This window comes from Hyperolius riggenbachi, chromosome 11 (assembly GCF_040937935.1).
Source record: "Hyperolius riggenbachi isolate aHypRig1 chromosome 11, aHypRig1.pri, whole genome shotgun sequence".
NCBI lineage: Eukaryota > Metazoa > Chordata > Amphibia > Anura > Hyperoliidae > Hyperolius > Hyperolius riggenbachi.
In genome coordinates, this window is record NC_090656.1 from 246,959,260 (window position 1) to 246,986,362 (window position 27,103).

Genomic DNA, 27,103 nt, shown 5'->3' on the forward strand with positions numbered 1-27,103 from the left:
TCCCTTTCCCAAGATAGCCATAAATCCATGACGCAAAAGAACGATATGCGGTTCTATGGAGTTTTCTGAAAAATAAAATTGTAGTTAATGAAGAGTACACTTCTTTATAGAGAAGAAGAGAACTGTAAAGGTAGCCATACACTGGTCGATTTGCCATTAGATCGACCAACTGACAGATCCCTATCTGATCGATTCTGATCAGAGAGGGATCGAATGGCTGCCTTTACTGCAAGCAGAGTGTGAATCGATTTCAGCCTGAAACAGATCACAATCTGTTGAGCTGCTCCTGCCGCCTGTCTCCCCCCCCCGTATATATTACCTGAAGCTAGCTCCGGGTCCTCTTCTCCGTGCTGCACCGCATCCCAGCGTACACTGTGTCACTCCGTGACCAGGATGTTCAAATACAGCACCCTCTATTTGAACTTCCTGGTCACTGGAGTGACACAGGAAGTTAAGCTAGCCATACACTGTACGCTGGGATGGAGCAGGAACAGAGTGGTGCAGCGTGGAGAAGATGCCCGGGAGCCAGCGTCAGGTAATGTATACCTGTATCAGATCGGCCGCCGCTAGCGACGCGCTCCCTACCCGTGGGCGATCGATGTTAATTTCCCGCACGGCGCGATTGATGGACCAATCCGATTTCGGGAGGAAATCTGGTCGGCGGGTGCGTTTAGCGCGAATGATTGGCAGCAGATTCGATCCCAGTGATCGAATCTGCTGTCAAACGGCGACAAATCGGGCCAGTGTATGGCCAGCTTAAGGATAGAGATTAGTTACCTGTGATATACATCGGCAGGAGGATGAGTTGTATTGTTCGGATGAGTCCTAAAAAGAGCTTCCACAATAATTGGGTTTGTGCAAAGGTGATGAAAGTCTGAGATTTGTGTAATACATTGTAAGTCATCAGGTATGAAAGACTTGACGTCCTCGGCATCCTGGCAGCAGATGCTTTCTATTTCCGTTGGCATGGAAATACAGTTTCCACATAAACACCAGTTGCTGTTCCCAATTCTACCTGTAACTGGTGCATGGTCAGATGTTGATGCTTCTGACCCTTCATTGTCTGTCTGTAAGGGCCTTCTTGGATTGAATGGGAAGCTGCAATCTTCATCAAAATATGGGAAAGTAGCGTAGATCTCGTCCATAACCATTTGTGTCTAAATTAAGAAAACACACACATTACACTCTATAAAAGTACTAAAATTGATATAGACTTTGCAAATGATAAAAATAGCAAAATAATTAAACGGGTATAAAAATACTGTTTGTGGCCAACAAGATCCTTCCATTCATTCAGGTTTCCGAAGCAATTGAATTACCTTTCTAAACCACTATACATTTTTTCAACCACAATTGTCATTTTCACTAAATTAGGATCTCTTCTGCTCCATGCTTGTGGTGCGTTTCTACTGTTTGGTGAAGGGTTAAGGGCGCTGCCACATGATATATATTACTATTCCGTTATCGAATTGCATTTATTTCCCCATTGCAAGTACACTGGGCCATCACAAGACCACCCTCATCAGTGGTGCGTGGTTTATTTCACTTTACAATTGCAGTGTCTGATGCAGTGTTGCTGTGTTTGTCAAGTCAATGGGAGTGCATGCAACTCGCATTGCAAACATAGTGTTATGCGATTTGTACTGCGATTTCACATTGGGAACATTTTACATCAACCTTTGCATGTCAGGAAACACAATAGTGCACACAGATCAAACATGAAACTCACTGTGAAACATGCACTTGCCAGGAGCTGCTATCACAATGTCATTCTATGTCATCATGACATCACTAACGCAGAGCTAGTGATAGGCCCACTGCACCTGATGGGGTGCTGGCAGGCAGAAGGATACTTTCCAAGCCTCCAGTAACATCTAGCAGCCTTGCTCTAACTCCTCGTGGTGTCTTTATCGGGTTCCAGCATCCAAGTACATAAGCTGGCCTGTCACCTGACCCAATGCGGGTCATGTGCGGGAGAAGATGGAAAGATGCTTGCAAGGAGATACATAAAGGCTGCTACTAGATGTCACTGTATGATCAGTGACTATTTCAGGGTGATTTTTTTTTTCCCTGGATGCTCAAGCAACTGGCATGCACATATATCTTTCATCAGGCTATCCCTGCTTATGCCAGATGCTCGGAACTCTACTGTATGATACAAAGTAACCTTACCCTTTGTGCTCTCTCCTCAGCAGTCATTTCTGAATCCACATATTCCGGTCATCCTGCTGCTTGGAATTCAGTCTGAAAAAAGATTATGTAATAAAAAAATTAAATAAAAAAAGTATATTGCTTGATAAAGATACATACATTCATGTGTATTTAAACATACTGTCACATGAGCCAGGACCAAATGGATTGGGAAACATTTAGGGGTCCCCAAAGTATACAGCATTCCTCTGATTCACTGGCCAACCCATGCGTTGGAGAAGCATGCATGGGTTGGAAAGAAATAGACTTCCACATTACAAACAGTGGTTCCGGGCTGTCTTGGACTTATGGCCCATACTCACGGGCTACAATTGTCACCGCAACCACGTGGCACGCGTGTTGCGGCAACAGGTCACCCATAAGCATGGCGTGCGCCCCCCCGAACCATCACTGTTGTCACCAGGCGATTGGCGCGGTCAATCGCCTAGCGACAGTTGGCGCCGCAAATGCCGCTAGTCCGCGTGTGTATGCTGACTAGCGACAGAAACCTAATAGCCGGAGCACTGAGTTTCTGGCGGGGGGGGGGGGAGGAACGTCGGCAACAGCTTCCGCCGCATCACTGATCCCTCTTCCGCGGTATGTATGCGGAGGGACCTGGTGACGAGCTGTCGCCGAACTGTCGCGCACACGCTCCCGTGTGCTAGCGACAATCTACAAAAGTAGCCCGTGAGTATGGGCCATTACTTAGCCCTGTGATGTCACAGGCCCTTGGAAGGTGCCAACATGGCTGGAGACATTTAACACCTTGAGAGACAGTGTGTCTCTAAAAGACTATAGGTCCAGGAAGATGATCACCTGATTTAATTATCTCTGTGGGGAGCCGTTGTAATGTGTACAGTAGTGTATTCCAGGTGCTGGACCTTATTGTGTACAGATAGATAAGATAAACTGTTTAAAAGATAAACTGGTTGGGATGGACAATCCTTCCCAAAGGTGGGGGCTCTGCTGTTGGGTATAAAATGTCTTGTTTGACTGAATAAAGGGAGTTACTGTTTAGAATCACAGAAGTTCAGAGTGCTGTCTCTTGCTGTGGGCTTGCTTAAAGTGAACCTAAAGCCTGGAAAAAAAAAAAAAGTTGAGATTAACTCACCTGGGGCTTCCCTCAGCCCCCTGCAGCCGATCGGTGCCCTCGCAGCCCCGCTCTGACGCTCCAGGACCCGCCGACGAACACTTCCGGTTTGGCCGTCACCGGCCGACAGGCATGGGAACGTGAGTGATTGTTCGCGTGTATGACTCATCCAGATTTACTAGATATCCAAGAGTTTCTGGTTCACATTCAGTACTGGAACTTGACATTTTGAACCTATTGGATGATAATCTTACACGATTATAGATTTTTTTTTTTTAAATTATTTTTCAAAAACCAGTAATTATATGCCCCGAACTACAAAGATAAGTAACATATATGGCATGTTAGTACAATGTGTTTCTCAAACACCTGCTTGATAGTCAAACACAGTACACTATTTTCCACTCACCAGTTGGGCTAATTTGACACTGGGCTATTTTTATTCAGAGAACAGGGTTACAGTGTAGGTAGAAAAGGCATATTGAGTGCGTTTTGCACACCAATACAACGGATACATGTCAATGCATACTACGCCACCATGGGCAGCATGGTGGCATAGTGATTAGCGCTCTTGCCTTGCAGCGCTGGGTCCCTGGTTCAAATCCCAGCCAGGTAAACATCTGCAAGGAGTTTTTATGTTCTCCCGTGTCTGTGTGGGTTTCCTCCGGGCACTCTGGTTTCCTCCAGCACCCCAAAACATACAGAGAAGTTACTTGACTTCTCCCTAAATTGGGCCTAGACTACAATACATATATACTACACGATCGATGCATAGACATAGGACTATGGTAGGGATTAGATTGTGAGCTTCTCTGAGGGACAGTTAGTGACAAGACTATATACTCTGTACAGCGCTGTGGAAGATGTCAGCACTATATAAATACTAAATAATAATAATGCTACTGTAAAGGCTTCTGCAGGCAGTGGATGCACCTGCACAGCCCACGTGCTTGGTACTAGCGCTTGACAGGAACCCCCTCTCTGCCCCTAGAGTCTCACATCTGAGCGTGGCCGCAGCCAGGCTCAAGTGAAACAAGTTGTGGTCCTCTGCTGCCAGGTTACTTCACCACTTGACACGCGTGGTGCTACAACCGTTGCCATATGGCTGTATTATCATTGAAAGGCAGAGACTAGCAGAGACGGAACTAGACTACAGGTTATAAACCTGTTCTAGTCATATGGTGGAGGGCTGGTGGCACCAACAGAGCACCACAAGAGTGATGTTATGTGGGGGCTGGATAGTGGGGAGAACCAGGGCAGATAGTCCCCCAGTATATGTAGCCACGCATGGGAGCCCCCAGTATAGGTTAGCCAGGAATAAGTGCTCCTGGAGGATGTAGCAGTAGGTGAGCGTGGGCACAGAGCAGTTACAAATCACCTCCTGGCATGCACACTGCATCCATCTTCTCCCTCCTAGGCATCCATTGCATTTGTAACAGGCCCCCGTGAGGTCATACCTGCATGTCATCACAGTGGCCACGCGTGTGTGGATCCCGGAAGGTAATATGTAACTGCTCTGTGTCCACGCTCACCCACCTCTACACCTCGGTCAGTCGCCCACTCCAGCTACCTCTACAAATGGCCATGGGGAGAAAACCACTCAGCCAATCGACCCAAGTGATCCACCAGTTTGCCAAGCAGCGGATGAATCTTGCCCGAGTCGTCCAATAACGACTGCCTGTGCTGGGAATCCAGCATTTGCATATTATTATTAATTTATTTAGCGCCTACATCTTCCGCAGCACTGTACAGAGTATATTGTCTTGTCACTAACTGTCCATCAGAGGAGCTCACAATCTAGTCCCTACCATAGTCATATGTGTATGTATGTATCATGTAGTGTGTGTATCGTACTCTAGGGCCAATTTAGGGGGAAGCCAATTAACTTATCTGTATGTTTTTGGAATGGTTGAGGAAATCGCAGTGCCCGGAGGAAAATCAAGTCGATACAGGGAGAACATACAAACTCCTTGCAGATGTTGACCTGGCTGGGATTAGAACCTGGGACCCAACGCTACAAGGCGAGAGCGCTAACCATGACGCCACCATGCTGCCCATGTCAGCCCCTGATGTGCAAATGTTGCATTCCCGGCACAAGCAGTCCTTATTGGACAACTCGGTCAACATTCATCAAGCTTGTGGACAGAGCTTTACAGTATAGCAACATATTCAACCACACTGCTAGCAAAGGTGTGTTCAAACATGGGCATTAAATAACAGCAATTGAATATTTGAAATTTTTACATTATTATACAATCCACTATTGTAAATTATCGGGTAATTTACTGATATTCTACCATCACCCTCTGTACTTCACACTATGCAATGTGACTATACAATCTTACAAACATCCATGTACTATAAACACCAATAAGTTTCAGGTAGTGTCTTATACTACATAAAAGTAGTAAGATTGGAGATTGATTGTACAGTCAGACTGCATACAGTGTGGCCATCCTTTACTCTCAAATGAACTCTCCTCTATCTAAAGCCTAATACACACAATGAGATTTTATTGCCGATTTACTGCCAGATCTAGTATGTCCAGCATGACCCTTCTTATTTCCAATCGATTTTCCTTAGACGTGAATGGGAAATCAATCGGAAATCAGATCGGCCATGCAGTGACGTAGCTAGAAACCTCTGGGCCCCGATACGGAATCTGGATGTGGGGCCCCTCCCTCCCGGCAACAACAGCCCCCCCCTCGCAACACCCGAAGCACACACATATCCAAATCCCCATAGCTGTGCATGGCTATATCAATTCCGCTTTCCAGCAGCATGGCTGCCATGTTCAATTTGCAAACATACGCAGCACCCAGAGGAAATAGGGCAATTAGTAGCAAGATGCCAGTCTGAAGGAAAATAATTGTTATGTGCGCAGCATTCACCAGAAAATAATCGTTATGTCGGGGCAGTCACCAGAAAACAATCGTTATGTGGGGGCAGTCACCAGAAAATCATCGTTATGTGGGGACAGTCACCAGAAAATCATCGTTATGTGGGGACAGTCACCAGAAAATCATCGTTATGTGGGGACAGTCACCAGAAAATCATCGTTATGTGGGGACAGTCACCAGAAAATCATCGTTATGTGGGGACAGTCACCAGAAAATAATCGTTATGTGGGGGCAGTCACCAGAAAATAATCGTTATGTGGGGGCAGTCACCAGAAAATCATCGTTATGTGGGGGCAGTCACCAGAAAATAATCGTTATGTGGGGACAGTCACCAGAAAATAATCGTTATGTGGGGACAGTCACCAGAAAATAATCGTTATGTGGGGACAGTCACCACAAAATAAACCTGTACAAATAAAAAAAAAATTCACTCACCTGGCCAGCCTCTGACGTGAGCTCCCCGACGTGCAACCAGCCTCCCTCGTGCAGCTCCTCCAGCGACGATCCTGCAGCGGAGCAGCCAGTTTCTCCCTAGCTGACAGGCAGAGTGCAGGGCTACGGGAAGATGGCGCCCGAAGCCCTGTACTGGAGACACAAATAGTCTCTAGTGCAGGGCTTCGGCAGCAATCTTGCCGTAGCCCTGCTCTGCCTCCGGGAGCCAGTCCCCGCAGTGCGCTGCGGGGATTTCAACACCTGGGGGGGGGTCCAGGCCCCTGGGCCCCTCCCCTGCCTCTTTAGGAGGCAGGCCCAGCCGCCACCGCGACCACTACGCCCATGCTGGAAATAGTTTATCTGGCAGCACATCTGCCGGAAAATCTCATTGTGTATATTAGGTATTAGCCTAAAGCCCAATCTACAAGATATAATTCTTTATTCAATTACGATTCTATTTACGATCCGATTAAATCCGACATGTCCGATCGGGATTCGATTGTTTTGCAATGGCAAATCAAATTGAATAGAATCCAGAACGGACATGTCGGATTTAACCGGATCATAAATAGAATCGTAATTGAATAAAGAACCGTATTGTGCTGATTGGGGTTAATACGAACCAAACACACTACAGCCCGGAGTACGAACTACAATGTAGCCTACCTCTGCTGCACTACTTCTCCCAGCAAGTTACTATCGATCCGCACATCCACTGCAGCAGCAGCACGATTATTCAATTCTACCATTCCCCATATGCTCTCTCCCGCACACCTCTGGTATTTATAGCCAGAGAAGTGTTGGTGATGCTATAGATGACAATGTAAAGGCATACCAGTAAATTCAGGAGGTGCCTGATAAAGTAGCACTGCAAGATCCCCTAATGAATAGCCTCCATTTTCAGGCTCAGGTGACCACTATCTGTTGACCTAACATCTCCGGCACATCGATTGTAGTCGAACGTAGATTGATGGTCCATACCATTATAATAAATCATATTGGGTGGCAATCTATACTTGCATGGGCACCTCTATACAGAACACATCACATAACTGGATGCAACAACAGTTACAATTCACTCCTAGCTCTGCTGAGATGGACCGGTTCTGAAAAGACCTGCTGCCACCATTATAAAAATTAAAAATAAGCAGGAAAAAAAAAATCATTAGGTCACTGCAGAGTAATCCTATTATCTGGATTGTATAAAAAAAAAAAAAAAAGTTTTATAAATGAAAGTAGGTTTGGTAACCAGGATTAGTCTTACCTTGAATGTATCTGTGTAAATCCAGGAACAGATGTATCTGCAGGTATGTCTGTCTTCTTCCACAGTTTGTGTTCCAATACACTGCTTCTTAAGAACAAGCGACACCCATGCTAACCTAGAAATAAAAAACACATATATAAGTAGATAAATACTACTTCTACTTGCATAACAGATGTATTGTGCTATCCACGTACTGATTCCTGTGAATTTTATAAAGGAAAAGCAGAAAATTCTATTCAAGGCAGTGGCCATCTTGCCAAGCTAATGCTGACATCATATCCTCCCCGACTTGTTTTCCCCCCTCCCTTCTCTTGCTCATTATGTATTCATTAGCTGCCCTCCTCCCAGAGTCTTCAGACACTCCCACTGAGGTGTATACTAGGAACTACACTGTCTCTTCCTCCAATCGCTGATTCACCTCAGCCTTGCTTGTAAACACAAGTGAGCAGAGGTGTTTCAGATAAGAAAGCTAGGCAGGGAAATAAATGGAAGAGGAGGAATATATTATAGATAAAAAGAACTCCCAGCATTCAACTCTTTGGCACTGTTTGGCACATTGTTCATACATTGCTTTCAACTTTAAAAATGATAGTAATTTCACGTAACTATCACTTAAAATATTATTGATATTTCATTTAGTATTACATTCACTGCCTATTTATGAATAGAGATGGGCGGAACCTTTTTTATGTTCGCGAACAGGGTTTGCAAACTTCCGCTGAAGGTTCGGTTCGCGTTAAAGTTCTCGAACCACAATAGACTTCAATGGGGATGCGAACTTTGAAAAAAAAAATTATGCTGGCCACATAACTGATGGAAAAGATGTTTAAAGGGGTCTAACACCTGTAGCGGGGGGCATGGCGGAGTGGGATACATGCCAAAAGTCCCCGGGAAAAATCTGTATTTGACGCGAAGCAGCGTTTTAAGGGCAGAAATCACATTGAATGCTAATTTGGAGGCCTAAAGTGCTTTAAAACATCTTGCATGTGTATACATCAATCAGGTAGTGTAATTAAGGTACTGCTTCACACTGACACACCAAACTCACCGTGTAACGCAACGCAAACAGCTGTTTGTGCAGTGACGGCCGTGCTGGACTAGTGCGTGCACCATGGCGAGAGTGCAGGTTTTGGTGGCTTTACAGCCCATATGGTTCACTGAACAGAACAGGTATGCAGTGTCGGGTTCACAGAACAGGTATGCAGTGGCGGGTTAACTGAACAGAACAGGTATGCAGTGGCGAGTTCTGTGAAGAGATGTCTGCATACCTGTACTATTCAGTGAACAGGTATGCAGTGGCGGGTTCACTGAACAGAACAGGTATGCAGTGGCGGGTTCACTGAACAGAACAGGTATGCAGTGACGGGTTCACTGAACAGAACAGGTATGCAGTGACGGGTTCACTGAACAGAACAGTTGAACCCACCACTGCATACCTGTACTGTTCAGTGAACACGTCACTGCATACCTGTTCTGTTCAGTGAACCCGCCACTGCATACCTGTTCTGTGAATAGATGTATGTGAGGAGTGATCAGCAGTCTGTGGAGGAAGGTGACATGAGGACAAGTAAAGAGGAAGAAGAGGAGACATATGTGAGGAGTGACTGATCAGCAGTCTGTGGAGGAGGGTGACATGATGAGGACAAATAAAGAGGAGGAAACTGTTACAGAGAGCAATACAGGGTGGAGTCCCGGCATCAGGAACCTCTCAGAGAGTCGTCTCTCTGTATCCACAGACTGTACAACGAATGATGATGTCATTGGACAAGAGTCTCCTGCAGATATCCTGTTTACCCCAAATATTCTCCCAGACTCCCCTCATTTGTCTAACCCTGAAAGGCCCCATACCCAGCACAGCTCTCCCCCTGCTGGAGGGTCTCATTCCTGTTCCACATGTGGGAAATGTTTTGGAGAGAAAGGAAACCTTATCAGACATTAGAGATCTCCCACTGGTGAGAAGCGCTATTCATGAGCTGAGTGTGGGAAATGTTTTGGAGAGAAAGGAAACCTTATCAGACATGAGATATCTCCCACTGGTGAGAAGCGCTATTTATGTGCTGAGTGTGGGAAATGTTTTGGAGAGAAAGGAAACCTTATCAGACATGAGAGATCTCCCACTGGTGAGAAGCCGTATTCATGTGCTGAGTGTGGGAAATGTTTTGGAGAGAAAGGAAACCTTATCAGACATGAGAGATCTCCCACTGGTGAGAAGCGCTATTCATGTGGTGAGTGTGGGAAATGTTTTGGAGAGAAAGGAAACCTTATCAGACATGAGAGATCTCCCACTGGTGAGAAGCCGTATTCATGTGCTGAGTGTGGGAAATGTTTTGGAGAGAAAGGAAACCTTATCAGACATGAGAGATCTCCCACTGGTGAGAAGCGCTATTCATGTGCTGAGTGTGGGAAATGTTTTGGAGAGAAAGGAAACCTTATCAGACATGAGAGATCTCCCACTGGTGAGAAGCCGTATTCATGTGCTGAGTGTGGGAAATGTTTTGGAGAGAAAGGAAACCTTATCAGACATGAGAGATCTCCCTCTGGTGAGAAGCCGTATTCATGTGCTGAGTGTGGGAAATGTTTTGGAGAGAAAGGAAACCTTATCAGACATGAGAGATCTCACACTGGTGAGAAGCCGTATTCATGTGGTGAGTGTGGGAAATGTTTTGGAGAGAAAGGAAACTTTATCAGACATGAGAGATCTCACACTGGTGAGAAGCGCTATTTATGTGCTGAGTTATTATCAATATTATTTAAATATGTGACAATCAATGAATGTATTATGTACTGCGCAGGCGCAGAACCGGCGGACGTCCGATGACGTCAGCGCGCCGGCGTGGGACGTAGAAGTGCCAAGAAATGGAGCGCAGAAGAGCCCGACCTGGCAGCCGCCCTGGCCAGGTCGGGCACCGGAGACCACCAGGAGCCTGCGGAGCGGCGGCGAGGGCACCTCCTGCCTGCCACGGGCTGCAGGAAGCCCCAGGTAATTGGAAATTTATTTTTATTTTTTTAATCCCCTCCCTGAACCTTCCCTTTAAGGCAAATACAAAATTGATTCGAAAAGAAAACCTTCATAACTATATTTCATTTAAACAGTAGATGGCACTGTTTGTAGGATATATTAACACAATGAACACAAGTATTGAAATAGCAGCAAAAAAAAAAAAAAAAAAAAAGGCCATAGTGTAGTGGATTAGTCAGATGCCTGTGGTTAGCAGACTCGTAATTTTGCGAGTTCAAATCTCAGGAGACTTAAAAAAAATGTTTTAATATATATTTTAAAAACACAGAACATTCTTAAATAGATGCTTTTCATTCTATAATTATTTTCATAGAAAAAGATATATAAATAATAGATGATGCATAATATTTAATAAATTTCATGAACTGATTTAATTGATGTAAATAAAGAAGAGTAAAAATAATACATTCATTGATTGTCACATATTTAAATAATATTGATAATAACTACAATGGTTTTAAAAAATAAATAAATAAAAATTTGTTAACTAAGAAAGGACGAAAAATATCGTTTAGGAGAAATGTTTGCCAAAAAATTATTAGAAGGCGGGTCGAAATAAACTATTAAAGAACGAAAAATATCGTTTAGGAATTGAATAATTAGAAGATGGGTCGAAAGGAACTATTAAGGAACGACAAATATCGTTTTGGAGAAATGATTACATAAACTATAAATACCGTTCAAAACCACGGACTAATTGTCACCTAAACGAAAAATAGCGTTTTGGACGGCGGCGCCATTTTTTAACAGTATAAAACGAAAAATAACGTTCAATAATGCATTTATATGGGGCGCCATTTTTTAAAAACGGTAAATGGCGCCATTTTTAACTAGACGCGAGCAGAGGTGTTTCAGATAAGAAAGCTAGGCAGGGAAATAAATGGAAGAGGAGGAATATATTATAGATAAAAAGAACTCCCAGCATTCAACTCTTTGGCACTGTTTGGCACTAGGGCCAGTGCTCCTAAAGTATGTGATAATTCCAAACCATAATATAAAGTGACTGGATAGAGTACTGGTTAAGGGCTCTGCCTTTGACGTGGGAGACCAGCAGGGTTCAAATCCTGGCTAGGTCAAGTACCTATTCAGTAAGGAGTTCAAGGCAAGACTCCCTAACACTGCAGGGTGGCCTTTTGAGCGCGTCCCAGTGGCTGCAGCTCTTGAGCGCTGAGTCCGACAGGAGAAAAGCGCTATACAAATGTTCAGATTATTATTATTATTATTATTACAGAAAAAGTTTTGCAAGTTTTGAATGCAGGGTTAGCATCTTTAGGTGGGGGTGATGACTCCCTGGTGGGGGGGGGTGGCATCTGGGAGTCCCCTTTAACAAGGGGACCCCAGCCCAGATGCCCACCCCCTCCCAGCAGAAATGAGTATAGGGTTACAAAGTACCCCTTACCCATCTCCACAAAGGGTTAAATGAAATAAAAACACAACCACGAAAAAAATCCTTTAATGTTCTTAATTAACCAGAAATACTTACCTGTAGCTTTAAAAAAAAATTTCCCACACCAATATCCTCGGTAAATGATCCCACGAATACAGTATCCTCTTATCTTGCTATCTTCAATTAAGTTGATTGATCTCTGCCGCCCCCCACGTAGCAGAGAATGCGTTCTTTGGGACGCATAGCTGCCATCTCCCGCCGTCTCTCCCCACCTGCCTTCACCCGTCACCCTCACACCAGGTGCCAGCCTAGCCGAGGGTGACAGGTAAAGGCAGGTGGGGAGAGACAGCGGGAGACGGCAGCTATACGTCCTGCACAGGACGCATTCTAAGCTATACTAACGGTTCATGAATGATCCAGTTCTTTTTAATGAATCGGCTCTTTAATGAATCAGCTCTTTTTTCTTTGAAAAACTTTAAAATCGATTTTCTCAAAAAGTAGAAGGTCTTTTTGAAAAAAAAAAAAAAAATAAATAAATAAATAAATGTTCCTCTTGTTCCCACTGTTTTTGTGTTTTGGTGTTTCTAGCTTTTAAAGGAGCTTTGCTATTAACCACTAAATTCGGCAGGGGTTTAATTTTCTCACGGTAAGAAGTAGAATTTTAAAATAGATTTTCTCAAAAACTATGAGGTCTTTTTGACATTTTTATTTTCCCTTTTGTAGTCACTGAAAAAAACTCAGGTGTTACACCACTTGAAACATCTTTTCCATCACTTTTCTGGCCAGCATTAATGTTTCTAGTTTTCAAAGTTCGCCTCCCCATTAAAGTCTATTGCGGTTCGCAAAAGTTCATGCAAACCAAACTTTTGCGGAGGTTCGCGGTTCCGAACTGAAAATCGGCGGCCATCTCTAGTCCTGACAATCTTGGGAGTTGATGGGACTTATCTTCTTCTGAGCACTGTACTGTGGTCCAGGGCCGCACAAAAATCACATCAGCACGACCTCGCACAGAGCTGCCGGGTGGCCTTCCTCTGGGTTTGCCTCTACCTTTTTTGTCCATATCGGGGGGGGGGGGGGGGGTGAAGTGAAAGATGACTTTCACTGACTTGACTAATACAATGTGTAGTCACACAGGTGCAGTTAACAGGTATTCACAGAGTGGTATATCCCACTGCGTGCACTCACGTAGGTAGGTGGGTGGGTGCACGCAATATGCACCCACCCACCATATATGGTATATGCAGTGATGGGTATTACAAATGTGCACCTGGCACACGCACGTACCGTGAACAGGTACAGTGACTGGTGGTATTAAATATCACACTGCGTGCGCTCACTTAGGTAGGTGGGTGCACTGTGAACAACAGGTAGGTATATGCAGTGATGGATGGGTATTATAATGTACACCTGTCACACACAGACAAGTACCAGTCAGGCACAGTGACACTGCTTGCGCTCACGTAGGTAGGTGGGTGCACTGAAGTGAACAACAGGTAGGTGTATGCAGTGATGGGTATTATAATGTGCACCTGGCACAGTAGTAATTATACCACCAAGGAGCCAAAGGCCAGCTGCAACTGACTGACAGGGCTGTATATAATGCAAGTGGGCCACACACACACAAAAAAAAAAAAAAAAAAAAAAAAAAAAAAAAAACACAAGAAAAAGATTAGCTCTCAAAAGAGCTGTTCATGGGTGCTTTTTTGTGTGTGTGCAATAAGGATTAGCAAGGAGCAAGCTAACAAGCCTACAAGAGCCCAAGTAAGCTTTCCCTATAGGTCTCTGCACAGCAGCTCTCCCTTCTCTAATTACTGCAGGCACACAAGTGAATGAAAATCCTGACACTGCCTGCGTTTTATAAGGGGGTAGGGCTCCGGGAGTGTAGCCTGATTGGCTACAATGTGCCTGCTGACTGTGATGTAGAGGGTCAAAGTTTACCCTAATGATGCACTATGGGGGGGCCAATGAAACTTCCTGAAAAGTTTGCGGTTCTCCGTGATGGCGAACCACGGAAGTTCACCGGGAACCGGTCGGGCCATCTCTATTTCAAAATGTTTTCAAGTTCCAGTGGCTACAATGCAAAGTGTTATTAAAAAGATGTCCTGCACTGTAGAAAATCTCAGAGGACGTGGTCGAAAGCCAAAAGTGACACCTGTGCTGTCCAGGAGGACAGTGAGAGGTGAAAAACAATCCAAGGATCACCACCAAAGCCATCCTGGTGAATCTGGGCACTTCTGGTGGCAATGTCTCAAGGCAGACAATAAAACAGACACTGCACACTGCTGGGTTCCACAGATGCAGACCAAGGAGGACACCACTTTTCCAGATAAAGGCACACAAAAGCTCATTTGGCCTTTGCAAATGCTCATCTGGACAAAGAAGAAGACTTCTGGTCTTCTATGTTATGGTCAGACGAAACAAAAACACACAATATTTTATTAGCAGAAGTTGGCACTAAGGAGACTAGAACACCTAAGCTGCAAGTTCCAAAGAGGGGATCCCAGGACCCTCAAAAATCAACTATAAACAATTTATAAATAAGGAACACGCGCTAATGATGATGATTTAATCTATAAAATTCTCATGTACATAGATAAAATGCTAAAAAAAACCACACCTATAACAAAACACTCATGCCTTTCATACTATTCACAATCATACCATAAATTCATCAGGTGTATCAAAAACCTCTTCCTAACAACCTGAGCTAATTAAGATCTACACCTAGACTCTAGATTGCTTGTTGGCAGTCCTTAATAGCATAGGATTCCTGGAGCATAGAAAAAAGGCTTTTTTCATTTCTTTCTTTCCAGCAACTATTCCAAAAATAGATCGTATATTAAGAGCCTATTCATGAGAAGAGTTGATCAATTTTGTGCAATAAACAGGTGTCAGTTCCAACAGTGCATCACTCAGCCTCAGTGGATTCAGCCCGTTTGATATGTGCTGTCAGTTTTTCACACAGGCATCTTTTAAGACTTTATAAGTCACAATGCATAGATCAGCCTCAGTGGATTCAGCCCGTTTCATATGTGCTAACAGTCTCGTTTACAAGCGCTTTTTCAAGCGTGACTTTACAGCAAACTATGTTCAATCAGAGTACCTCTATGTCTTAGAAGCTCCTCTCCCAGATCTTCAAGCTATAGACTCAGCCGGGTACTTCAGAGCTCCCTTTTCCGTTCAGCTCTCGGCAATGCCTTCTTCAGGAGGATTGATTTTACTCGACATAGTTCATCCACTTTTTAAGTGGATGAACTATGTCGAGTAAAATCAATCCTCCTGAAGAAGGCTAACGTATTATAGCTGAAACGCGTAGAGGTTCTCTTGTAACTGAATAAACCGTTTCTGGAGCATTTAGGAACTAAACTGGCCACAATAGCGCTTAGCGACCATTTGCACATCAAAGGATCCTATTGCTTTAAGGTGACGTCACCAGAAAGAGCAGCTTACGGCTTGCTGGAACAGACAGCGGGCGTCACGCTGAACTTGTCAGCAGGAAGTGACGTATGCGACCAAGCATTGCCGAGAGCTCAACGGAACCCAGCAGTGTGCAGTGTCTGTTTTCCTTATTTATAAAAAACACACAATACATGAGAATTCTCAACGACAACATCAGGCAGTCTGCTTAGAAACCTGGCCTTGGGCACCAGTGGATATTTCAGCATGGCAATGACCCAAAACACACAGCAAAAGTGGTGAAGAGATGGTTAGTAGTGTTGGGCGAACAGTGTTCGCCACTGTTCGGGTTCTGCAGAACATCACCCTGTTCGGGTGATGTTCGAGTTCGGCCGAACACCTGGTGGTGTTCGGCCAAACTGTTCGGGGTTCGCCGAACTACTGAATGCATGGCCGAACAGGGCCCCTGTTCGGCCGAACAGGGCCCTGTTCGGCCGAATACTGCCCCCCATGGGGTCGCAGGCATAAGGGGGGAGCATGCCCCGATCGCGGGGGGGGTCGGAAATTCCCCCCACCCCCTCCGCTAGCGCTCCCCCCTCTGCCCGCTTCCCCATACAAAAAGTTTGAAACAAGTTCAATAGTACCTGGGCTGGTGGCACTGGCTGGCAGTGGAGTGAGGAGGAGTCCGAGTAGCAGAGTGACGTTGAGGCCGGGCAGCGGGCGGTTCAGCGCTAGTACCCTTGTGGTACTTCCGCCCTTTCTCTGACCTCACGTCCTCTGCATACGAGGGTACGCATCACGCGTACCCTCGTATGCGTCATCACGCAGAGGACGTGAGGTCAGAGAAAGGGCGGAAGTACCACAAGGGTACTAGCGCTGAACCGCTCGCTGCCCGGCCTCAACGTCACTCTGCTACTCGGACTCCTCCTCCTCCTCACTCCACTGCCAGCCAGTGCCACCAGCCCAGGTACTATTGAACTTGTTTCAAACTTTTTGTATGGGGAAGCGGGCAGAGGGGGGAGCGCTAGCGGAGGGGGTGGGGGGAATTTCCGACCCCCCCCGCGACCGGGGCATGCTCCCCCCTTATGCCTGCGACCCCATGGGGCCCCCAAAATGGGCATGTTCGGGGGTCCCATTGACTCCCATTGAGTTCGGCGTTCGGGCCGAACATGCCGAACATCTGGCCCATGTTCGGCCTGTTCGGCCCGAACCCGAACATCCAGGTGTTCGCCCAACACTAATGGTTAGCAGACAACATTAACGTTTTGAAGTGGCCCAGCCACAGTCTTGACTTGAATCTAATTGAGAATCTGTGGAGGGAGCTAAAGATCAGGGTGAGGCAAGAAGACCAGGGATGCTCATCCGGATCCGGGTACAATATCCGACCATTTTTCCGCTATCCGGGTCGGATCCGGATAACTGGGCCACTATCTGGATAGCACCCGGATACCTGGGCCACTATCTGGATAGCTGCATAATCCGGATACCCGCTGGTATCCGTCCAGATATTGTAACTAGTAAGGAGATGATTTCATTCTGCCAATCAGAGGGCTCCCAGCAGAAGCCCTAGCAACCAATCACAGAGGGGAACCCTGGCCAGCCCCACCTGACCTCATTGAGCCAATCAGAGGCCTTCAAGCCTAAGCCCTGGCACCCAATCACAGAAGGGAACCCTGGCCAGCCCCCCTGTATAGCAAGGAGGACTGGCATGATGAGACAGATCGTCCTTGCTTGTGTGGCTGGCTGGTCACTGACAGACTTGCTCCAGTGCTGGCTTAGCAAGTGCATCATACAGTGATAAACAAGCTTTGAGTGCTAAAATCCTTCACTACACTATTGTTCTATTGTGTTTTTAGCTAGCTAGCTTGTAATTGTTTGCTTTCATTCACTCAGGTCCTGTCTGTGTAGGCCAGCAGGACAGTATATGGAATAGGAGGATTACTGTGTTATTGTATTGTAGTTAGTACTGCAGTTAGAGATGTTATGGCGGCGGCCTGGCGGGTACACATGGTGCGTTCCCGCACTCGATTTCCTGCTCGATTCCCCTCGCCGACATGTCTGATTTGCGTTTCGATGGATCGTTAGGTCGATTCGCATGTAAAGTATGCCAAATCGACCTAACGATCCATCGAAATGCAAATCGGACATGTCGGAAATAATCGAGTCAACGGGAATCGAGCGGGAAATCGAGTACAGGAATGCACCATGTGTACCCGCCAGGCCGCCACCATAACACAGTGTGCACTGTCTGTCCTCTACTCTGCGGTCTGTCACTCCGTGCTGATTTGATGCAAAGTCCAACCCCGATTTTATTAAAGTAAGAGTACCCCACATCATCTGGTGACATCATCACGTATAAGTTGTACTATGTCTGCTGACACAGGCAGCTGGGGGAGGGGCAGCAAGGGCAAGAGGACAGGGAGCAACATTACAGCCACCCTCAGAAGATCTGCCGTGTCAGTATCGATCCCAGCGGGCAGCCTACCCTCAGTCAGCGAGCTTTTCGCTCCAGGCGCCGCGATTGAACTCAGGGCTGTTAGCCGCAAGGAGTTTGAGGAGGATGTTCTGGGTTTTGGAGGAGGGGGGGGGGGGGGTACGATGTTGATGATGGGATGAAGGACCGTGACTACCATCCACAGGATGGGGATGTCAGCTCTGACTGAGGAGGAGGATGCGTCGGTGGGTTTGGCACGGAGGATCAGCATTGCAGACAGTGGCCGTGGAATGCGGGACCCACCACATCCTTCTGCCGCTACCACCAGCCGCACCACTCAACCCCCACAGGGAGAAAAGCCGCAGCATCCCATTCAGGCCGCAGGGGAATCTTCACCTCCCCAATCTGGCCGCCATGGTGCCACAGGCCACTGCTGCTGATACCGCCACCTATATTCAACCCAAAAGACAATTGTGGTGTCATTTTTTTGGAGGTGTCTGGGCTGAAAACTGTCATGTCCCAGTTGTGCGATTGGACTTTGGACACAATGTGGTCTGCACGACCGCTGTCTGGAACCTAGTCCTGATGTTAATTGACAGTTTTTGTTTTGTTTTTTTCCCCATTTTATGTCCACCAAATAATTACTATTTCCCTTTAAAAAAAAAAAACCATGATGCTGCATGCATCATTTACCCTAAAAACCATTTTAAAGCTATTTAAAGGGCACTTCCGGGTTTTCTATCTGGATACCCGAATAGGTCGGGTACCCGCGGGTGATTTGGTCGGATATCCGGATCGGATATCCGGGTGGGAACTAAAAAGCACTACCCGAGCATCCCTGAAGAAGACCCTCCAACTTGAATGATTTGGAGCTTATTGCTAAAGTAGAATGGGCAAAAATACCTGTGGAGACATGCAAAAAGCTGGTCTGCAATTATAGGAAGTGCTTGATCGCTATAATAGCCAATGGAGGTTTTTCTATTGATTATTGAGAATGGTATGAATAATATTGGACTGGACACTTGCTCAAATGAAAATAAAAGCTGAGATTCTACCCCCCCCACACACACACACACACATACACACAATAATGCCTCTTGTACATAGTCTTATCCTTTGGGAGATGCATTTCCTGTCAAAAAAAAAAAAAACACTTGCTGGTTGAATAAAAGTAACTTTAAGTCAAAATTTGTCAGGGATATGAATAATTATGGGCAGCACTGTAAATAGCATCATCCTGATTCAAATCTTCTTGTATTTACTGATGGCTGACATGGTACAATACTCTACAGTCTATATCAGTGTCACCGGCCTTCAGAGAGCTTTCCCAGGCCAGGGTTTGTCTGACTTACCTTTGAAATGATAAAGAGGAATTTGAAGGTCAGGTGGAAGATAAGGCAAGGATGATTTATCCTGTATAAATTTCCAGCAGCAACTCCAACATCCACCCTGCAAGACAAAGCAGGACTACTATCACTGCACTGAGCCAGGAGAGAGGGGAGAGCTCTAGAGACTCCTAGTGGTAAAACATGAGTAATGCACCCATCAGCACACTGCTATGCAGGGCTTCGGACAAGCAAAACTCCCAACTCAGATTTCTTTATCCACAGCACTTCCAACCTCCTCCAATTACACATACATACAGGAAATAAATGGTAAATATACATTTCTTACCATAAAGGTGTGTTATCCCTGCCAGTGTGAATACTCCAGATAATATACAATCCTCACAAATGAAAGGCTATAGATGAGTCAGTGGTTAATAAGATGCAAATAAAACTGAGATTATGCAGAATTATGCAAATATATGCCATTTCAATGTTGCATAATTCGACATCAATGAATTATTTGAATCTTATTGGCTATTCAGTAACCTTATAACAAAGGACAGAGTTTGTATGTTCACCCGTGTCTATATGTGTTTCCTCCGGGCACTCCAGTTTCCTCCCACATCCCAAAAACATACAGACTATGATACATACACTACACAATATAGACGTGGGGCTATGGTAGGCATTCAATTGTGAGCCCCTCTGAGGGACAGTTAAATAGGAATTGTAGTGAAAATAATACAATTGCTTATTGTGAGTTTCTTAAACCTGTCCTTGTGGCTCCCCAAAAGTGCATGGATTGCAGGCAACCTCACTTATGCACAGGTGGGGTAATTAGTGTCTCAGCTACATGAAATCCACCAAGCGGAGACAGATTTAGTCAGTGTTGGCCCATTGTAAAATCTTTCCTCTCCCTGGTTAACATTCTGAAATATATCACTGGTGTTGACGTGTTCAGTTCTGCCAGGTGATCTATGCGGAATGTTCATTACTAAGAGTTCTATGCACAGAGTGAAATACTGCTTGCTTGGCCGTTGGAAAAAGCCGTTATTTCCCACAATGCAATGAGGTTCTCAGAGAGCAAACGGTTAAGACCATGGTCATGACATTACACTGTGGGAGGGGTTTCACCACAATATACAGACTCCCCTGATGATCTATTAGAGAAAAGGTAAAGCTTTCTCATGGGAAAGGGGGTATCAGCTACTGACTGGAATGGAGTTTATTCCTTGGTTAATGACAAGACACTATACTGTGTACAGCTCTGCGTAAGGTGTCGGAGCTATATAAATACTAAATAGTAATAATAAAAACTTTATAACTGAACGGGTTCACTTTTGATTACATACAAATTTTAATATGCATCAGAGTCAGAAATTGGTTCGAAACGTAAACACCATTATCCTGATCTGAACCCATGATTTGGATATAGAGATGAGCGTAATGACTTAAAGGGATACTGTAGGGGGGTCGGGGGAAAATGAGCTGAACTTACCCGGGGCTTCTAATGGTCCCCGCAGACATCCTGTGTTGGCGCAGCCACTCACCGATGCTCCGGCCCCGCCTCCAGTTCACTTCTGGAATTTCTGACTTTAAAGTCAGAAAACCACTGCGCCTGCGTTGCCGTGTCCTCGCTCCCGCTGATGTCACCAGGAGTGTACTGCGCAGACACAGACCATACTGGGCCTGCGCTGTGCGCTCTTGATAACATCAGCAGGATCGAGGACACGGCAACGCAGGCGCAGTGGTTTTCTGACTTTAAAGTCAGAAATTCCAGAAGTGAGCCGGAGGCGGGGCCGGAGCATTGGGGAGTGGCTGCGCCAACACAAGATGTCTGAGGGGGACCATTAGAAGCCCCGGGTAAGTTCAGCTCATTTTCCCCCGACCCCCTACAGTATCCCTTTAATTACGATTTTGCGAAATTTCGCGTAATTAGTGTAATTACGATTATGGCCGTAAGTACATAATCGTAATGAAGGATTTCGCGAAATTCCGCGCAAGCGTAATTTTCGCGTAATTTTCGCATTACAGTGGGTATTGTGAAATTACGTTTGCCTTGCATGCAACCGTTTGTAAGCGTAGTTACATAACATAATTTCGCGATAGTTCATATTACTGTAAGTGTTAATTTTCACGTCGTTTTCGCGTTACGGTATGCTATTTCGCATATAAAATTCGCCATGTAGTGATATTTCGCATCAAAATTCGCCATGCAGACGAAAATGCCTTTGGCGAAAATTTGCGAGCAACCCTGCTAACAAGTAATTACGAAAATCGTGAAATTACAAATAAATGCGAAATTACGTTATGGTTTAACGCGAAATTACGTTATGAACGAAATGCGAAATTACGCGTTGAAAATTACGCTTACGGTATTTTCAATTACGATTTTATTGGCAATTACGCTACCATAATTTCGCATCGTAATAGCAAATTTCGCATGCGTAATTATAGTAACACGAAATTTCGAAAATTTCGGCTCAACACTACTCGGATATGAACCCATGACTGACGCCATGACCTTGAACTGAACCCATGACTCAGTAGCCACGATCCTGATCTGAACTCACGACACTGTAGCCATGACCCTGTTCTGAACCCACGACTCGAAGGCATGACTTATCCGAGCCACTGACTGGAGTCCTGACCCTGATCTGACACCATGAACCTGATCTGAAGCAATGACTCTGTAGCCATGACCCTGATCTGAACCTATCACTTTGAAGCCATGATCCTGATATAGCGGCCCTGATCAAAGTGATCTGTGTACAAAGTGAAGTGTCAACTGGCTCCACACTGTTATTAACATTAGCAACATTTCTCTGCAGCCTGGAGGTGCCTTGCTGGCCCCGACTCTTGTCTATGGTAATGAAAATAACTTACCTAGATGTGGATCCAGAAGGTGAGGCTGCTCCTGATAATTGTCCATAATAACTACAATGAAAGAAGAGAGGATGGTGAGACTCAGACAAGGAACATACAGGCTTCTTGTCTCCTACCCCTGCCTAATCCCCAAGCGCAGAGTTCAATCTATTACCCCAGCAATCCCCCCTCCACCTCTACCCACAAACAGATTCTGGATCTGCAGGACTCACTATGTCCCGCAGTCACACACATATGGATCTAGCGATTCACAGTCTGGTTTGCTCACCTTTACACCTCTGTGCACACACCTCTCTGCTCACCGGCTCCATACAGGACATCTGCAGGTTGACAATCAGGTCTTGTGTGTTTGCTCTCTGTAAAATATCCCAAGATGTTACCGCTCAATACAATCTCCGGGCTGCCATCTTCCTCTCACTCAGCACGGTCTGCCGCCATCGTGAGGATTCTGAACTAGAGACGCTAACGGCTCCCATCTAAACACACAGAACAAAGGCTTTCCTGAGCAGTCATTATGTTGCTAGTTACAGTTGAATGACCTCTGTATGAGCACAGCACCATCGCAGGAATATAGTCTCCTCCACATCACACATTACAAAAGTCTAACTTGGTCAGGCAGATCTGGCTCCTGATTGGCTGCTACGGATGTCAGAATAATGTCAGCAGCTGCACATACAGAGGGGATTATTCAGTTCCAAACACATCCAAATGCCAGCAGGAAGTATGCGGCCCCTTTCACACTGCATGGGTTTCCATCTGATTATTGAGCCACATGCAACCGCAAGAACACCAGCGCTGATCCCAGATCCCGAGAACAGCTGATCCCAGTCTCTGAATGTGGCATTTGTGCCATAATGCCATACACCATTCAATACAACTTTTACTGCCGGTACAATTGCATAGTTTTGCCTGGTTCAAAAAGAGTGGAGAGAGACAATATAGTGTAGTAGGTCCTGAGGTCCTTTGTCTTAGCCATGACTGTCCACAAACCAACTGCAGAGAGCCACTGATTTTAATCTGTTCAGTAGATTACAGCAGCTGTTCCAAATTAATCAGGGTAATTAGGATGCTTTAGAACAGCTTGGACTATTTGGAATGGTATAGAACTTTGGATTTCCCCTCAGACTGACGGTTTGAAGGGTATGAATAATTTTGGACTGGTCACTTTCTGTTTAACTGTCTGTTATTTTTCCCCATAATGCCTCTTGTACATCAGCTTATCTTTTGGGAGACACCCATGTCCTTTCACATCAAAAAAAATTACTTGTTGGTTGAATAAAAGTAACAAAGTCAACATTTCCCAGAGGCATGAATAATTATGGGCAGCACTGTATATGACTAAACCTTGTTAGCAGTTGCCTGTGATTAGGAGTGGCTGAACAACACAACACATTGTGATGCCCCATTGACTAATGATAGGCAAATTTCTAAACCTTCACGGTATCCCTGCAGCCACAATTACTTTAAAAAAAAAAAAGTTTGCAAAGTGTCCAAAAACCCAGATAGAGTCACTGCAGGGGGGGGGGGGGGGGGGGGGAGGGAATCAAAAGCAAACATTTTAGCCAGTTGAGGACTACAGGCTTACACCCCCCTCGCGACCAGGCAAATTTTTTACACTTCTGCACTCTGCACTGTCTGCAGCTTTAACAGCTCGCAGCAGGGCCATACAACTTAGCAAACAAATTAATCTTCCCTCCATTTCTTCACACAAATTGGTCTTTCTTTTAGTGGTCTGTGATAGCTGCTGCAATGGTTTTTATATTGTTTGTTTAATTTCTACATTTCTCCCTCCACCAACCCCCCCCCACCCCCCCCCAATTGGCCCTAGGCTGCAAGAGCTGGCTGCTGCTGCTATGTGGTTCAGTGAGTCAGGCTGTAATTACGGTTTACTAATATGACCATGCCATACTAACGATCACAACAATGTGATGGACTCTGACCTGCTGGAGCATGGTTGGAGGAGATTTGTACAATTGAGAGATTGAGAGGTGAGAACCACTGGAGACGAGCAGTGGAGGCTGATATCCCATGGCAAGAGGGAGGAGCAGCAGATTAACATTACTGGCGCTGCAATAGGAACTGGGAAGCAAAGGTTTTATTTAAACAGACACACAGCACAAAATAGCCTTTATGGACGACCTGTCGACTCAACAGCACTCCAAGAGTTCAAAAAACACACTGCAGGTATCCACATTATTTTAGAATTCTGAAAAAGCAGCTGAAAATGCGCAGGCCTGGGGTGCCGACGCTGCGGACCGCGGGTCGGGGCCAGCGAGGCACCTCCAGGCCGCAGGCCTGGGGTGCCGACGCTGCGGACCGCGGGTCGGGGCCAGCGAGGCACCTCCAGGCCGCAGGCCTGGGGTGCCGACGCTGCGGACCGCGGGTCGGGGCCAGCGAGGCACCTCCAGGCCGCAGGCCTGGGGTGCCGACGCTGCGGACCGCGGGTCGGGGCCAGCGAGGCACCTCCAGGCCGCAGGCCTGGGGTGCCGACGCTGCGGACCGCGGGTCGGGGCCAGCGAGGCACCTCCAGGCCGCAGGCCTGGGGTGCCGACGCTGCGGACCGCGGGTCGGGGCCAGCGAGGCACCTCCAGGCCGCAGGCCTGGGGTGCCGACGCTGCGGACCGCGGGTCGGGGCCAGCGAGGCACCTCCAGGCCGCAGGCCTGGGGTGCCGACGCTGCGGACCGCGGGTCGGGGCCAGCGAGGCACCTCCAGGCCGCAGGCCTGGGGTGCCGACGCTGCGGACCGCGGGTCGGGGCCAGCGAGGCACCTCCAGGCCGCAGGCCTGGGGTGCCGACGCTGCGGACCGCGGGTCGGGGCCAGCGAGGCACCTCCAGGCCGCAGGCCTGGGGTGCCGACGCTGCGGACCGCGGGTCGGGGCCAGCGAGGCACCTCCAGGCCGCAGGCCTGGGGTGCCGACGCTGCGGACCGCGGGTCGGGGCCAGCGAGGCACCTCCAGGCCGCAGGCCTGGGGTGCCGACGCTGCGGACCGCGGGTCGGGGCCAGCGAGGCACCTCCAGGCCGCAGGCCTGGGGTGCCGACGCTGCGGACCGCGGGTCGGGGCCAGCGAGGCACCTCCAGGCCGCAGGCCTGGGGTGCCGACGCTGCGGACCGCGGGTCGGGGCCAGCGAGGCACCTCCAGGCCGCAGGCCTGGGGTGCCGACGCTGCGGACCGCGGGTCGGGGCCAGCGAGGCACCTCCAGGCCGCAGGCCTGGGGTGCCGACGCTGCGGACCGCGGGTCGGGGCCAGCGAGGCACCTCCAGGCCGCAGGCCTGGGGTGCCGACGCTGCGGACCGCGGGTCGGGGCCAGCGAGGCACCTCCAGGCCGCAGGCCTGGGGTGCCGACGCTGCGGACCGCGGGTCGGGGCCAGCGAGGCACCTCCAGGCCGCAGGCCTGGGGTGCCGACGCTGCGGACCGCGGGTCGGGGCCAGCGAGGCACCTCCAGGCCGCAGGCCTGGGGTGCCGACGCTGCGGACCGCGGGTCGGGGCCAGCGAGGCACCTCCAGGCCGCAGGCCTGGGGTGCCGACGCTGCGGACCGCGGGTCGGGGCCAGCGAGGCACCTCCAGGCCGCAGGCCTGGGGTGCCGACGCTGCGGACCGCGGGTCGGGGCCAGCGAGGCACCTCCAGGCCGTTCTTGGTTCCTGTCTGAAATGTAAACCCCAAACGTGTTGTGTTGTGTTGTGTTGTGTTGTGTTGTGTTGTGTTGTGTTGTGTTGTGTTGTGTTGTGTTGTGTTGTGTTGTGTTGTGTTGTGTTGTGTTGTGTTGTGTTGTGTTGTGTTGTGTTGTGTTGTGTTGTGTTGTGTTGTGTTGTGTTGTGTTGTGTTGTGTTGTGTTGTGTTGTGTTGTGTTGTGTTGTGTTGTGTTGTGTTGTGTTGTGTTGTGTTGTGTTGTGTTGTGTTGTGTTGTGTTGTGTTGTGTTGTGTTGTGTTGTGTTGTGTTGTGTTGTGTTGTGTTGTGTTGTGTTGTGTTGTGTTGTGTTGTGTTGTGTTGTGTTGTGTTGTGTTGTGTTGTGTTGTGTTGTGTTGTGTTGTGTTGTGTTGTGTTGTGTTGTGTTGTGTTGTGTTGTGTTGTGTTGTGTTGTGTTGTGTTGTGTTGTGTTGTGTTGTGTTGTGTTGTGTTGTGTTGTGTTGTGTTGTGTTGTGTTGTGTTGTGTTGTGTTGTGTTGTGTTGTGTTGTGTTGTGTTGTGTTGTGTTGTGTTGTGTTGTGTTGTGTTGTGTTGTGTTGTGTTGTGTTGTGTTGTGTTGTGTTGTGTTGTGTTGTGTTGTGTTGTGTTGTGTTGTGTTGTGTTGTGTTGTGTTGTGTTGTGTTGTGTTGTGTTGTGTTGTGTTGTGTTGTGTTGTGTTGTGTTGTGTTGTGTTGTGTTGTGTTGTCTTACATACCCTAAATTAATGTCCAGTGCTGCATAATATGTTGGTGCTTTATTAATACAATAAATAAACATACATAGATAGACATATATACATACATACATACATACAGTGATGTGAAAAACTATTTGCCCCTTCCTGATTTCTTATTCTTTTGCATGTTTCTGCTTATCAAAAACCGTTAACTATTAGTCAAAGATAACAATTGAACACAAAATTCACAACAGTGGAGTCGTGAACACTGACCTTAATTGAGGCAAGTGAGGCCTGCAGTTCTTGCGATGTTGTCCTCGGGTCTTTGGTGGCCTCTCGGATGAGTTTTCTCGGTGCTCTTGGGGTAATTTTGGACGGCTGACCACTCCTGGGAAGGTTCATCACTGTTCCATGTTTTTGCCATTTGTGGATAA

General features: G+C 47.0%; 1 protein-coding gene across 2 annotated transcripts; it reads right to left on the reverse strand.

Moving 5' to 3' along the window:
• Positions 1-713: 713 nt before the first annotated feature.
• Positions 714-27,083, reverse strand: LOC137538260 (tubulin-specific chaperone D-like). 2 transcript variants are annotated; one of them, XM_068260322.1, is made up of 7 exons: positions 26,943-27,083; positions 22,595-22,682; positions 22,327-22,377; positions 19,465-19,561; positions 7,877-7,991; positions 2,173-2,244; positions 714-1,157 (listed from the first exon to the last, which is right to left on the reverse strand). In XM_068260322.1, the coding sequence occupies exons 1-4, from the start codon at positions 27,069-27,071 to the stop codon at positions 19,521-19,523; spliced, it is 309 nt and encodes a 102-aa protein (XP_068116423.1). In that variant the 5' UTR covers positions 27,072-27,083; the 3' UTR covers positions 714-1,157; positions 2,173-2,244; positions 7,877-7,991; positions 19,465-19,520. The 2 variants fall into 2 exon arrangements, with proteins under 2 accessions (XP_068116423.1, XP_068116424.1); XM_068260323.1 differs by lacking the exon at positions 19,465-19,561.
• Positions 27,084-27,103: the final 20 nt, after the last annotated feature.